We start from the raw sequence: 14,177 nt of genomic DNA, 5'->3' as shown, positions 1-14,177 counted from the left end.
TGTCTAATCCAGGTCGAGTCTTAGGATCTCACCACCTTCGCGGATACCTCCTCTAAAGAGATTCTTTATGACTTTGCCGTCGATCAATGTCTTGCCGACAATACCCTCGACATGCTGAGGCTCTACTCTGCCGTACCAGATACCGCAGCCCGCCAGAGGATTAGTCTTGAAGCTAGGCGGGATGTATACAATCACATTGCCAGCCCACTTGTGTCCTCCAATATGCGAGATCTGTCCAACTCTTGCTGCAGGCTGGTACTCTTCAATCGAGTAATCGGGCTGCACTGTATCGTGAGGAGGTGCTTCCTTGATGACAGGAATGTTCTGTCTCTCCAGCTTGTCCGCGAATTCTGCCTGCAGAATTGGTCCCATCTTTCCACATCTTTCGTCGCGTCCACCGTGACCACAGATCAAGACGATAATCTCGTGCACTGACCGCGCTCCAGGGAATTGTTTGCGCATCTCAGGCTCATGAAGCAGTGTGTTCTTTTGCGCCCTTGTCAAGCGATCGTGTGATGCATGTAGAGTTGGAGGTAGGACGAATCCTTTGATGAATGCTTCGACGCCACTGTCATCGGTGGGAATGTTGGGAACGTATTGGAAGCTGGGAAAGAGGAAAGCCGAGGCGGGAGCTGTGTTGGGAGTGTCTTGAGGAACGACATCTGGGTCAGAGCCAGGTTTGGCGGCAGGTACTGTGTTTGCCTTCTGTGCAGGCTGTGTTGATGCTTCAGCGTCTTCGAAGGGCGTGGGCGGGATCGACGAGTTTATGACGGACACATTGTGGTATGGCTATGCGATCGAGTCAGCGACATGCTGTGTATGAGACAGAATGCTTGTAGTGGTCGCATACGTCAGAAAACTTGCCCTTGGGCCCAGTAAACTTAGCCATCTGATTCACAAGCACGCTGTCCTGATCTTCTTGTATCCTGCTCTTCCAATCCGATCTGCCGGTCGAGATAATGACCTGCTCAGCATACGCCGGCATGGTCCCGTTAAGCTTGCTCTCGCGATCGATGTCCAACCCAGTCGGTGTCTCTCTGCATTGGCAAGTCGGTGAAGGGCATTCGGCAATGGTAGGAATGTTCCAGTGCTTGTCTTCAGGCGTCGGTTGAGCGATGGGCACTGTGTACGTCGCGCGAGATGCGCTGCGGTATTGTGATGTCCATAGCGGTGTTCTAGGAATACGCGAGGCGATCCTGGCTCCTCTGATGATTAGTCCCATGGTTTATGATTGGAAAATTGGAAGAGAAACAAAAAAGGCGACATGATTTCTAGATACGATGGAAGAGACAAGTCAACGTCATGGTCAAGTCAGCACATGAATCCACATCTCGGCCTCTCGGTCCGCCATCTCCGAGACGACATCAAGAACATCATCAGTTTTCGTGATTGCGTAGTAAAGCGGAAAAATTGGAGAGGTTACAAAGACCTTGATGAAGACCACAAAAGACTCAGTATATTAAGGAAGTAAAGTGTTGAGATGGTACGAAGAGTGCTGCTACGTCCACCTTGACATCGAGCGTTCGGCTCCCATGTGAAGGTTCTAGTAATAACATCCTTCTGAGGCTCCTATGCGCTACGTCCTTTCTTTGCCTCTTTTCAACATTCCAATTCTCACAAGTACCCTTGAAGCACTCCCTTTGGTATTCTCACGGAACCCGGTCCAACAACCGTCCCGTTGTCTTCCTGTTCCCCAGGCCGTTAAGCTTGTACCTTGATGGCCACTGATACCATCTAGTTTAATCCAGGGTACAAGTCGATGTGTTATGCATCAGACGTCGAGTTTCATGGGTTCAAAGTGGCCAGTGACAGTCTGCCTCTCCAAACCATCTGTGAAGGTTACGCTCTGTAAGGATAAGATTCGAGGTTGCCAAACGATGAGCAATGCATTACGTATCCTGGAAACATGGCTGAGAAACATTGATACCGTGGATTGATCTTTTCGTAGGTTGTAAGCTCCATGCTCACCAGGGAACTAGTTCCAAATATCGGCAATCCTGCCTTCGGATACTACTCTCGTCTCACCTCGTGTGCGGTTCAAGTAAATTTTCTGCGAGATCATAGATCATAGATCATGTATAGATCGTACGGAGCCCAATCTGGCAATCGGTACTCAGGCAGCGACAGCGACTGGAGCAACCTCCTGGACTGCAGGTACCTCAGCTGGGATTTGGACTACAACAGCCTCATCTGCTCACTGTAAGCGACTTCCCAGTATCCACATTCTCCAGATGCACGAACCGACTGATGATGCTCTTTTGGGATCCATCTGCATAGTCCTGTCCTTATGCCTGGTAAAGAATCGCTTGCCCTGCTCACGGAGAACATGCGTTACTTCACCTCGTCGTTCGAGCATATCAATCCTACGTCGATTCTTCTCGACATATTGTTGTCCGGTGTTCCTGTCCCGCACCCATCGCGGACCCAGAACAATGACCGTGGCGGATTGATCTTCTCCTTCTCCGGTAGCTTGTTCAGCAGCTGGAGGTGCAGCTTCGGTAGTACTCTGTCGTATGGTAATTGTGCTTGACTTGGAAGAAGATATGCCCATGTCGTCTCGTGTGCAACAAGAGCAATGAGTCTGAGTACCATTGACCCAGCGGTCAGCCGAGATAGCACTTCAGAGGGAATATAAACAGGAGCAAAACCGACATAGAGCATTCGGCCCTCCACGTACGAACCATTCAGGGGTACATCACGTCTCTGATGCCCAACTCACCTGTTCGCAGCGGCATATCAGCTTGATAGGTAGATGGACCTAGCATCGCGTACAAGCTGGCAAAAGCAAATGGAAGTCCGGTTGCAGCTTAAAAAACTAGAAAAGGCCCAGGTCTGTGTGCCACGTATCAATGTGCTTTCCCCTCAGGATGGGCGCTGCTATAGATTGAAGACGTGGCATGCATCAAAGCCCTAGCCGAAGCAACGCCAGCAAAGTGACATGCCCCTTGAAAGTTGACTAGGGGCACTTTTAAGATGTGCCTTTCGGATCGCATTCCAGATGTCCGTAGTGGATTAAATTGCTTTACTGTGCTGTGACAAATTTGCGTTATTGTCGCTGCATCAGAAGCGAGCTTAAGACTCCCTTGGCTTCGAGATCTCTTACAAATTGAAGACATGATCTCTTCCTCGGCATACTGAGACCAGACAGCTCCACCGCACGAAGATGAACACAATGTCAAATTTGTTGTTGTTTGATGTTATTGAAAGACGATTGCAGCTTAAAAGCGGTCTGACAGACCCCCGCGACGTCATTCAGAGGACCCTGAGACACGCCCAATGCGGAGGGAGCATCGACTCCTGAACTGGAAACTTGAGTTTTTGCGGCCGAGCTGTTTGTTTGTCTCGGCGACTTGAGTAATGATACAATAACACAGCAGTTACACGATACGCTTGTTCGCATGGCCGGACTCGCACCACCTCGCCAATTCGAGCGCGACTCGCTCGAACTGGCTTCTCTTGCTTCTTCCGACCACAACTCGCGTGACAGTATCGACTCTTCGGCGTCTGGCGTCCCTTCGTCGCGAAAGCTCTCCTCTGACGATGATCACCTTGGAACCCCTGGCCCTAGCAGTAGAGGCCAGGGCGGTCGTATGAACAGATCATATTCGGTCTCCTCGGCCTTCGACTTCGCTCCCGCACTTTTCCCTTTGTCAAATTCAGGAGCAGGATACACGGCTATAGGCGCACCGAGCGGACAGCCATTGGCAGCAGGAGGAGAAGGAAGCCTGGAAAGACACAAGACATTGACATTATGGAAAGGCGGTTTGTCGCTGGTCGTTGGTCTGATCATTGGTTCCGGCATCTTCTCGTCACCTGCTCAAGTCAACATCAATGCTGGCTCGCCTGTCGCAGCCCTAGCAGTATGGGTCATCGCTGGTCTGCTTGCTTGGACCGGTGCTTCTAGCTATGCTGAGCTCGGTAGTGCCATGCCTCTCAATGGCGGCGCGCAAATCTACTTGAGCAAGATTTATGGTGAATGGGCTGGCTTTCTATTTACATGGTGCGCCGTCGTAGTGCTGAAGCCCGGCTCTGCTGCCATCATCGCCATCATCTTTGGTGAATATACTGTCAGAGCTTTCATCGGTGCAGATGCCATGGATGCAAGCATTTGGATCAACAAGGCTGTCGCTATAGCTGGACTTGTACTGGTTACAGCCCTCAATTGCGTCTCTACAAAAGTTGGAACACGCAGTACCGATGCTTTCGTTCTCCTCAAGTTCTTTGCATTGGCTGGAGTTACGGTCGCTGGTATCGTTGTAGCAATAACGGGCTGGAGCTTCGAAGGCAGCGCTTCAAGAGAGTGGAAACAGCCTTCTTTCTGGGTGGACGGCACAAAAAATGACCCCAGCAATTGGGCGGTCGCCATCTATGCTGGTCTTTGGGCATATGATGGATGGGATAATGTACGTTTGCAGCCAATCAGAGCTTTCATTGGGTTATGCTGATATACACGCAGGTCAATTATGTTGCAGGAGAGTTCATCAACCCACGAAAGGATCTCCCACGGACTATTCACACTTCGCTTTCTATGGTAGTCCTCTCGTATTTGCTCGCCAACGTTGCCTACTTTTTAGTCCTACCCTTGGCCACAATCAACTCGTCCAATACTGTCGCTGTAGCGTTCGGGCGATTCATTCTTGGACCAGTGGGCTCGTTCATTCTCGCATTGGTTGTAGCTGGGTCATGCTTTGGCAGTCTGAATGCTACGACTTTTACATCTGGACGTCTTGTCTACGCGGCTGGTAAGGAGGGATATCTACCTGCCTTCTTTGGCCAGATTGGCTTCACAAAGGACAGCGCCGTTCGTCTTCCGTATCGTCCTTCTCGAGCATCTCGTCTGACTCGCTTGATCGCTGATGACGGCGTCGGCTTGTTCTACACGCCTGCATATGCCATGATGCTCAACGCAGCTTTGACTTTGGTGTATGTCATTGTTGGCAGTTTTGGCACTCTCACAACGTTCTATGGAGTTGCTGGATACACTTTCTACTTTTTCACAGTTCTCGGTCTCATTGTTCTTCGAGTCAAGGAGCCAGACCTCGAGCGACCGTATAAATGCTGGATCACTACACCTGTCATCTTCTGCTGTGTCAGCTTGTTCCTGCTCAGTAGAGCTGTGTTTGCACAACCATTGCAGACGTTGTTGGTGGTGGCTTTCATTCTTGCTGGATTCCCACTGTATTGGTGGAGGATGAAAGGCAGAAATGGCAGTCAAGGAAGACAACAAGGGTTGAACTGGAAGTTTTGGGAACGATGGACACGACGATGATTGATTTAATGTATAGAAAAGACATACATGACTTGGATGTGGAAGATAAAAACCAGGATAATGATTCCAATCCGACTCGAAATTGAAGCACGTGATCCCGCGGCGGATGACGCTGCCTGAGACACGTCTTTCGGCTCCAGAGCTCCAAATCTGCGACCATCAATGTGGCGTTCTTTTCCTATCAAATACACAACAGAATAATCACCATGCGTTTCCGAGCAGATATCAAGAACAACAACGTCCTCACAAGTATGCGGCTGCGGTATCTGAGAGTACACAAAACCTGACATCTCAGCAGAGTTGGCGGCTTCACTTGCCTCATTGGGTCCAGTCGCATGGGTCAAGTTAAGTAATGAAGATGTCCGCTTCACTATTATCCCTGATCAAGGCTCGTCAGCTTGGGCGTAAGTGAAATTCTTGAGCCTGTCAGTGACTATATACTAACGTTGGGCAGTGCACTTGAAATTGTTAGTGAGGCATTATTCAGAAATTCAAGCTGAGATCAGACCTAACCTTGTGCAGGATCAAATATTCGAGACATACACTATTCAGTCTGCCGCAGAGAACAACACGATCAATCTTGAAGTGCCATTGCAAAATCTTCATCGAGCGCTGAAGTCGGCTCAGAACGCCAGCCATGCATCGATTCGCCTGACGAAGAAGAACAACATCCCGCTTCTTTCATTAACAATCACAACCGCAATATTTGCCGGCGCTCCGAAATCGACGTTCCAGAGTGGTCCTCCGGAGGAGTACGGCTACAATACAGGCTTCCCACCAAGCGATGAATTCGGTAACCAATTCCCGGCAGACGACGTCGACGAGCCTGTGTATGATCGGCCGAATCGGGAAACCATCATCACCCAAGACATTCCCATCAAAGTCCTTTCCCCTGCCGTCGTCTCTGGTCTTCATGAACCACGGTCAAGAGAACCAGATGTTCATATCGTGCTTCCACCCTTACTCCAGCTCAAATCTATCTCTGATCGCTTCACCAAACTCGCTGTCTCGAGCACAAAAACGCCGAATGGGTCATCTGGTTTCAGAGGTAGTACAGCAAGGACACCGAAACTAGAGTTGAGCGCAAACATGCATGGATGCTTGAAGTTGAGGTTGAAGACTGATGCCATGGATATCAGCTCCAGGTGGACTGGCCTTAGTAATCCAGAACTGGATCCGACGACTGTGGAAGGTGGTGAAGAGGGTATCGCGCAACATCCTAGTACACTCATGCGGTCACGAGGTGATCCTGAGGGAATCAGTGATGAAGGCTGGGCAGTGGTAAGATTGGATGGCAAGGATTGGGGCAAGGTGTTGGGTATTGGAAGAGTGGGTGGAAGAGTCATTGCTTGTAAGTTCTGCTCCTACTGCTCTTGTGGCATCTGTACTGACGCTTTCTAGGCTTTTGTAATGAGCATGCATTGATATTGTATGTCTACCTTCCGAATGAAGAGGTTGATGTTGCAGAATCAGTGATTACATACTATATTAGTTCATACAGTCAATAGTTGTATGACCCAAGTATGCTATCTCCTCTGCGCTTGTGCTTCATTCTGTGCTTGTAAAAATGCATGATATTATCATGTTCCTGTACATTTCCACTGAGAGCCCAAGATCTGGTATTCATTTCAGGGGCTCTCAGTGGACATCCCAGGTTTTGAGAAACCATTCTGCATTGCAGCATGAGTGTAGCTCTCTGGTCTGTCACAGGAAGCAGCGATGTTCTCGTCGTTGGAGTGTTGATGACGTGGACCCTCCTTCCTGCTTTGGTATGTTGTGCCTGAGCACAAAACTCGGGTCCGCGACGCCAGCTCTTCTTCTCTTCTTCTCTCACCAACGCACCATTGATCAAGACATCGTAAGTCTATTCAGCGCCATCAAGGGGGTACCGCTAATCAGGAGATCAGTTTATCAACATCATCATCACCACCATCATCACCATCACCATTGATACTATTTGTATCATCATTATCAAATTTGTATGTATCATTGACCTGATTTCTGCCCTTTCATCGACCTGCCATCTCTCCTTTCATCGGTCTGTCATCAGCCTATCCATCACCCTGCTCACCGCTCTTGGATGGGCCTCCTAGCTCTCCTTTCATCAACCTGCCATCTGCCTGTCATCCGTCTCATCGGCGCTACCATCTCTTCATCATCGACTGACTTGCATCACAGTTACGATGCATTTTTTCGCATTCTTCTTCCTCTTCCTCAGCGCCGCCTTCATTTGCCTGGCCGCCCCGGTGCCCAAGATCTCTCGCCCAGCACCAGTCAACAGCCCTTCAAGCTCGCTCCCAACAACCTCCATCACTTCTTCGCCCTCTGTGCACATCTCGACCGCGACAGCCGCCCTGGACAATTCTTCGACGACGTTCATCAACAACTACATGAACTGCACGATCGTCCAACAGGGGTCAGGCTCGCCCTTGTCAGGTCTGCACACGGCTGGTCCCGCCTCTTAGGATTGGTGGTTCCATGATATGATGGGTGCGTTGTTGGGAGTCGTGTTGACTGGTGTGTCATCGTCCTTTTGGTCGTGGCAGGGTGAGAAGATCAAGGCTAAGGGGCGCAAGGCAAAGGAGGCGGTCAAACGTTTTGGAGACCGGGTTGGTGCTCGTGTCGGGTCGGTGTGGGAGTCTTTTCTTGCTCGTGTTGCTGTTCGGTGGGAACGTCTTCGTATATTTAAACAAAACAATCTATAACTCATAACTATCTTATCTTTTGTGCCTTGTGACTTCATTTGTGCGTAGTTCCTGAAATATTTACTCATCAACATTGATGTACCTCCACCAGCTGTCGGCTCTCCTTGGTCTTCTCGGGTTCTGAGACACGACTGTGAATTGCGACAAGCATCTGGTCTTCTGGTGTGCCGCTGGGAAACAGCACTGGATACTGATGACGCCGAGACCCTCGCTTCTAGAAGTTCACTTCATCCGCTATCTCTTTCCGCATTGCTGCAAGATAGATTCATCATCCGAATGCACAATTTCTTTTCGAAGCAGAGCTTCCTCCAATGAGATGACCGAAATGATGTCACTTACGCCAACTCTCTCTCACTGTCTAAGCATGTATATAACATTCGTGCATTCCATCGAGCTGTCATGGACGTGAGCGTTCGATCGGAAGCTGCGGTGGTTTCGCACGTGGCAAGGTATGACTGATAGCCAGGCTTATAGATTGCTCACCGTCGAAGCAAAGCACTTTCCCCTTCCTAAATTTTCCTCATGCTGTCATACACAAATTGACGGAATCAGAAATCTTTTGTACCGCACAACAACATGGATACCAAATTCGTCGCATCGCAGACATGCTGTCATACTTGCCGTCAGCCTCTTCCTGCATACGAGTCAATACCCAATATACAACCAGGGTGTACTTCGTCTCCACCTAGCGTTGACACCGACTACCCGCCGCAATATTCTGTCCTTGACCATAAATCCCGAGTCCAGCGGGCTGATCCAGAACAAGATTGGGAGTTTGTTTCAAGCAAATACGGACCTCGCAAAAGTTACTGGACCCGAGTGATCCAAAGTGGCGACGAGACTTGGACTCAATACGGCATCAGCGAGCAAGAAAGCGACAAGAAACCAGACTTTTTCTTTACTTGCAAGTTCAGGCCCCGCAAGCAAGGCAACGAACGATCAATCCGAAGGTTTTGCCAGAGGGCAGCTAGTACTTTGAAAGTCCATCGATCAGACGACTATTACAGATGTCGTTGCACTTTTGAGACGTTGAGGCAACCTGGGGGGTCGAGTAGATGCTCGGTGAGGTGGTATCATTGGATCACAAGACTTACGAGGCATACCGTTATGGATTACATGGAATTACACGATATTATGTGCTCGTGTGGATGCTTCGATGTCTCGACGGAAGAAGGTTTAACTGCAACTGCTTCTGGCAAATATGTCGAGAAACGCAACAGGTCAGATTCTAAAGCTCTCGGCACAAGTGTTGTGCGAGGATCATAATCCTGAGAGACTCTGCTGACCTTCAGTGATCTAGAGCCGTACTCAAGGAACAAAGCAACGCGAAACTTACGACAGTGCAATGTTCTTAGTCCGAGACCTTGATAATAGACACATATCTCGACTCTTACTCTCTCACAGCATCTTCTCCGTCATCAAGACGCCCTAGCCTCCTTATTTGAACAATTAAAATTCATATTATCATCGTCTTCGAGTTGCGCACCTATATACATATGATCTCTCCGCGTATTCAGGGCTCTACAGAGTATATCTGAATCCATGAAGCCCCTCAATAACCTTACCTCCAGCAGCAGCCCTCTTGTTGGCGCGGTAGAACTTGAGGTCCAACAACAGTGAGATGATGATAATCAACACGCTAGCCCCCAATGTAGCGTAGATACCAGGTCTATAGCCAGGCTGGTCCTGCTTGCGGAATACAGTCGAGCCAATAATACCTAAATTGGAAAGAAAAATTAGTTTAACTGATCTAGTGTCTCGGTAGGGAGGGTGTGATAACTTACCTCCAATACCTCCAGCTCCGACGAGGGTAGCAGAGGTAAGCGCCCTTTTCCACTGTCCGCGGATATTGTTGGCTTGCCAGGTGAGCACGGCAGGAACATTTGCGTTGCAACCTGCTGTGGCGAGGAATACACCAAAGTAGCGCACAGCAACTGATTTTGCGAAGCCCAGGCAGCCGAGACCGATGAGCATGAGACAGGCATTTGCGATGATGAAGGGAGAGCGGATACGGTATTTGTCTGCATACCACGCAAACGCAAATGTGACGATGGCGGCTAGGACGTAAGGGGGTGCGATGAGACACTGGGCATCGCGTTTGTTGAAGCCCATGCCTACTTCGAGGATGATGGGTAAAAAGTAGGCAATGGCATAGGTAACGGTTGTGGAGAGACCGAAGAGTGCAGCAAAACCCCAAACCTTGAGATCAGCAGCACACTTCAGATATTGGCCGACTTTGAACTCTTCAAGTGTTGCATCATGACGATCTTTTTCGATGGTAGCAACGACAAAGTCTACTTCTTTTTGATTGAGGAACTTGGGGCCGAAAGAGACGTGGGCTGCTTTTTCTGGGAAGTTGACGATGGTGAAGTAGGCGCCGATGGCGAGGATACAGGTGATGAGGCCTCTTTGAAGGGTGCGTTAGTGGGAGGTGGTTGGAGCGGGGACAGGGGCAACAACTTACTGCATGATGAAGATCCAGCGCCAGCCTGCGAGACCGGGTGCAATGCCCTTTGGACGGGTAGGGTGGAGTTTGTCAGGGCCATAGTGAGCACCGAGTCCATCGCCAACACCCAGACCTGCCATTTGGCTGAATCCGTAGGCCAAAATACCAGAGAAAGCGGATGAGAGAGAGCCGATGAGGTAGAAGACGGCATTACGCTTCTGGAGCATGTATCTGGGATACCAAGTCGACAGAAGGTATGCACATCCAGGGAAGAAGCCAGCTTCAAAGATGCCCAACAGGATGCGTAGCGGAATCAGTGTTGTCCAGGTCTTGACAAAGGCCATGCCACTGCAGCAAAGGTACAATTAGCACAACCTCACAAAGTGGTATCTTCAGCTCAACTTACATCATAGTAATACCCCAAAGCAAAGTAATGGTCGGCAAAAAAGCCCTCGGGCCAACTTTGCGCAAAATAACAGTCGCCGGCGGTTGGAAAAAGATATAAGGAATAAAGAAAACCAACACAATAATCGAATAACGATCTTTGATGAGCAGCAGATCAACACCCATGCCCGCCACAACAGCAATGCCAGTATTGGTTCTGTCCATCAAACTGACACAATAAAGAAATCCCAGAGTCAAGACCAGTCTTCGGTCGATTCTGCGGATGATCTTTTTCTGTTCTTCGGGGGTGAAGGCCGAGATTCTTTCATCGTTGATTTTGTCTGACTGTGTATCGTCTGTAGTGTCGACGTTCTCGAGATAGTTGATGGCTAGGTCTTTTTCGTCGGTGCGTGATGCCATGATGGGCGGAATTGAGAATCTCAAGGGTATGATTGACAGACCGATAAGGAGGTACAAGATCACTTTGCCTTGTTCAAGAAGAATCACTGTTCTTATATTGCCCTGGCCAAGCATGCTGTTGTGTACCCCGCAAGGAGGCGTTCTGCGAGGTGGCTCAAGATGGTGCGGGAGAGCGACGAGCGCCACGTTGTGCCATGTTCGCTCACGCCAACGTTGATACCAAGAGATTTAGACTGAGCCAGACCTTGCTCTCGGCGAATAAATTGTCGATACTTTGATTTCCCAATGCATATCGTACCAATCCAAGCCTTAAGAGACGATGACCAGCAGTGTGGATTCACACACAGAAGTCATGACTGCTCACCTCCTCTGCAATGCTCTCGAACCAATGTCAGAGACTGCACAATCGAACGTTAAAAGCAGAACATAAGAAGTCGTTCGCCAAGAAGCAATCATTCCCAATACAGCTGGGGGAGGCTGTGGAGAAGCGGGGTAGTCCAGTGTGGAGGAGATCTTGGCTGTATATTATGGCTTGATCATGGCTTGAGAAAACACGGCTGGACTTGTTCTTTTTCGTTTTAGCAACGGTCAAACCATTGATACCAAGATTCTTGGCCCCAAGGAATTGTAACTTGGCGCATTGAAAATGAACGAAGGTAAGGATGAGTGCATCGAACGAGGGCGGTTGAAGGTTCGTTCAGCTGTGGTTAGGAGTTGGAAAAGGAGAAGCATTGGTGGCTATGCGTCGGAAAGGTGTTGCATGTTGATTAGACGTCGAGGCTCAACGATAAGTGATGCCAGAATATCAGAGCCTTTCAATCTGCAAGTGGACCTGTTCGTCGCACAATAGCCAGCATTTTCAAAAGATACGCCTTCGCGTCCCATTGCTTCTCTGCCTTACGACAAGGATAGGTCCAGGATATGTGACCAATCCCCAGTAATCGGTAGTTGTCATATTCTCGTTTCACTTCTTCGTGTGCTTGATTTTAGCACCCCTTGTCTTGCCTTGACAGAAATCTACCGAGGCTCATCAACACTTGGAAGATTTGTTTTGCTCGCTCGTTGAATCAACCATCCAGTCGCGTGACAAGTATACCTATGTAAGCATATTTGGCAAGCCACTGCCTAGCAAAAGACACAAAACACGACAAACGCCTCTCAAAACCCTAGCCATAGGAGCCTCGGTATATTGCTGCAGTTCAGCGCAGAGTTTGATTCTTTCCGAGGCTTCTATTGAAGGTTTTCGTTCAGTACATTGAGGCTCTGTCGGGGCTGGCTTGGGTATGGACGACTCGGCGGCTCAGCGAGTATCTCCAGAAAATACCAAGGTCGCCAAGGGAGTGTGGTGACATGTTTAGTTTCAGACCAGTCTAGCCAAAGGGGAGATCGACAGGACGGTTTCGCTGTCATTTTGGAGGGATGTCGCGTTGATCAACCTTTGGAGGGTTGTCAATTTGCGAGATCCTGCGATTGCGGACTTTTTGCCGTGATGAAAGATGTGGGGGTCATGCGAATGACCGGATCATGTCGCAAGCATTTGGTTTTGAGATTACTTCATCCTTATACAGATAGCAGGGGGCAAGAGTGGGCCTTTACAAAGGTTATAGCAGGATGTTAAAGAAGATGGTTGGGTAATACTCGCTTTGGCACGCTCAAAAGGCGCTCTCAAGTGTTCCACCGGAGATCAGCCGATATATAGCTATTGACTGCTTTTCATTCTCCTTACTGGTTCTACCGCAGAGGTCATTACTTGTGTTCAAAGATATGCATCAAGGCTTCGAAGGATGAACATTTGTAGAATGATAGAATATGATTGACTGCTTTCGTGAGATAATCTCGTACACTTTCATACAATACATGTTATCACACACATCGATCCAATGCTTGCACATTCTCGCATAGCATATCAATCCGTTAGAAACTCAGGCTGCTTGAAAGGGTATTCAGAAAGAATAGATTCTAACCAAAAGACCAATCCTTCGGTCAACTTGAAGCATTGGCTCATCTCGATGAGGGCTAGCTGTGTCTCTCGTCATCATACTCTGGAGGTCGATCGTATACCGGCAAAACCTCATCGTCAGATTCGTCGTTGACTATGGGTACTAGGCCTGGCATAGATTCGGATGTAGATCTTCTTCTGGATAAGGGAGTTGGGGTCGTCGTGCCATCTGGACGGGCAGGTGGTAGTCGATCGTCTGCAGCCCAATCAACGTCCGAGTCGGTACGCACAAGGCGACCAGCAGGAGGTGGAGGGATCGGGCTGGCTCGGAAGGGAGGTGAGGGATCCATCGATGTGTAGGCGCCATACTGAGGAAAAAGTGGTCTAGGTGCTGGTTCGGAGATTGGTGGGAGATATGGAGGCATGGAATTATGAATGTTGGCATGCGAAGGGACATAGCCAGAAGTAGATCTCCAGGTGTAAGACTGTTGAACAGGGAATGCTGTGGCAAGAGTGGCGGGCTGTTGCGAATCGTACTGACGTGCCCAAGTATACGCAGGACCTGAAGGAGACTGTAGGCTCGAAGGCTGATTGTTTCGAGGGATTGTTGGACGAGGACTTGCTGGGCGTGAACTCATTCGACGAGCACCATCAGGTAAGCCATGCTGCGGTCCATGAGTAACATTCAAATTGAGTCGAATACGGATTGTGCCATCTTCAATGTTGAGGTTCGATGAGGACTCTGGCGAGACTGCAACTAGGACGAACATTACGAACAGCACCGGTATAGCGGCGATGGCAATGCAGATAGTGATGCAGGTCGCAACAAAGACGAGAAGACTTCGGAAGAGAACACTCCACAGAATGGATGGTTGAGCAGGATTGTCAGCCATTGTTGTCGATATTGTTGAAAAGAATGTAGGCGGAGCATTTGTATAAGTAGTCGAACATGCGCTGTCAGGCCAGTGCACACGTGGGAGGTTAGACATGAAAGGCTTCGGCGTGACCCAGGGG

The 14,177-nt window shown here is 49.2% G+C and overlaps 7 protein-coding genes across 7 annotated transcripts; 3 read left to right on the top strand and 4 right to left on the bottom strand.

Moving 5' to 3' along the window:
- Positions 1 to 3: 3 nt before the first annotated feature.
- M437DRAFT_42400 (uncharacterized protein) lies at positions 4 to 1,222 on the bottom strand (the record flags this gene model as incomplete). Its single annotated transcript, XM_041020568.1, has 2 exons — positions 4 to 789; positions 851 to 1,222. 2 exons carry the CDS (start codon positions 1,220 to 1,222, stop codon positions 4 to 6), a joined length of 1,158 nt encoding a protein of 385 aa, XP_040882080.1.
- Positions 1,223 to 2,113: 891 nt separating this feature from the next.
- On the bottom strand, positions 2,114 to 2,551 carry M437DRAFT_63713 (uncharacterized protein; the record flags this gene model as incomplete). Its single annotated transcript, XM_041024295.1, has 2 exons — positions 2,114 to 2,190; positions 2,242 to 2,551. The coding sequence occupies 2 exons, from the start codon at positions 2,549 to 2,551 to the stop codon at positions 2,114 to 2,116; spliced, it is 387 nt and encodes a 128-aa protein (XP_040882079.1).
- An 847-nt stretch (positions 2,552 to 3,398) lies between these two features.
- Positions 3,399 to 5,269, top strand: M437DRAFT_73003 (amino acid transporter; the record flags this gene model as incomplete). The annotated part of the gene is made up of 2 exons (XM_041025956.1): positions 3,399 to 4,403; positions 4,457 to 5,269. 2 exons carry the CDS (start codon positions 3,399 to 3,401, stop codon positions 5,267 to 5,269), a joined length of 1,818 nt encoding a protein of 605 aa, XP_040882078.1.
- Positions 5,270 to 5,475: 206 nt separating this feature from the next.
- Positions 5,476 to 6,777, top strand: M437DRAFT_73002 (Hus1-like protein; the record flags this gene model as incomplete). The annotated part of the gene is made up of 4 exons (XM_041025955.1): positions 5,476 to 5,518; positions 5,568 to 5,673; positions 5,776 to 6,620; positions 6,671 to 6,777. 4 exons carry the CDS (start codon positions 5,476 to 5,478, stop codon positions 6,775 to 6,777), a joined length of 1,101 nt encoding a protein of 366 aa, XP_040882077.1.
- A 1,773-nt stretch (positions 6,778 to 8,550) lies between these two features.
- On the top strand, positions 8,551 to 9,240 carry M437DRAFT_63710 (uncharacterized protein; the record flags this gene model as incomplete). The annotated part of the gene is made up of 1 exon (XM_041024294.1): positions 8,551 to 9,240. The coding sequence occupies one exon, from the start codon at positions 8,551 to 8,553 to the stop codon at positions 9,238 to 9,240; it is 690 nt and encodes a 229-aa protein (XP_040882076.1).
- A 255-nt stretch (positions 9,241 to 9,495) lies between these two features.
- On the bottom strand, positions 9,496 to 11,224 carry M437DRAFT_63709 (retrograde regulation protein 2; the record flags this gene model as incomplete). Its single annotated transcript, XM_041024293.1, has 4 exons — positions 9,496 to 9,692; positions 9,759 to 10,381; positions 10,439 to 10,768; positions 10,827 to 11,224. The coding sequence occupies 4 exons, from the start codon at positions 11,222 to 11,224 to the stop codon at positions 9,496 to 9,498; spliced, it is 1,548 nt and encodes a 515-aa protein (XP_040882075.1).
- Positions 11,225 to 13,240: 2,016 nt separating this feature from the next.
- M437DRAFT_82026 (uncharacterized protein) lies at positions 13,241 to 14,056 on the bottom strand (the record flags this gene model as incomplete). Its single annotated transcript, XM_041027671.1, has 1 exon — positions 13,241 to 14,056. The coding sequence occupies one exon, from the start codon at positions 14,054 to 14,056 to the stop codon at positions 13,241 to 13,243; it is 816 nt and encodes a 271-aa protein (XP_040882074.1).
- Between the last annotated feature and the right edge of the window lie 121 nt (positions 14,057 to 14,177).

This window comes from Aureobasidium melanogenum (assembly GCF_000721775.1).
Source record: "Aureobasidium melanogenum CBS 110374 unplaced genomic scaffold scaffold_4, whole genome shotgun sequence".
In the NCBI taxonomy this organism is placed as follows: domain Eukaryota; kingdom Fungi; phylum Ascomycota; class Dothideomycetes; order Dothideales; family Saccotheciaceae; genus Aureobasidium; species Aureobasidium melanogenum.
The sequence above is the reverse complement of the archived record's forward strand: the minus strand, read 5'-3'. Positions and strand labels throughout refer to the sequence as shown.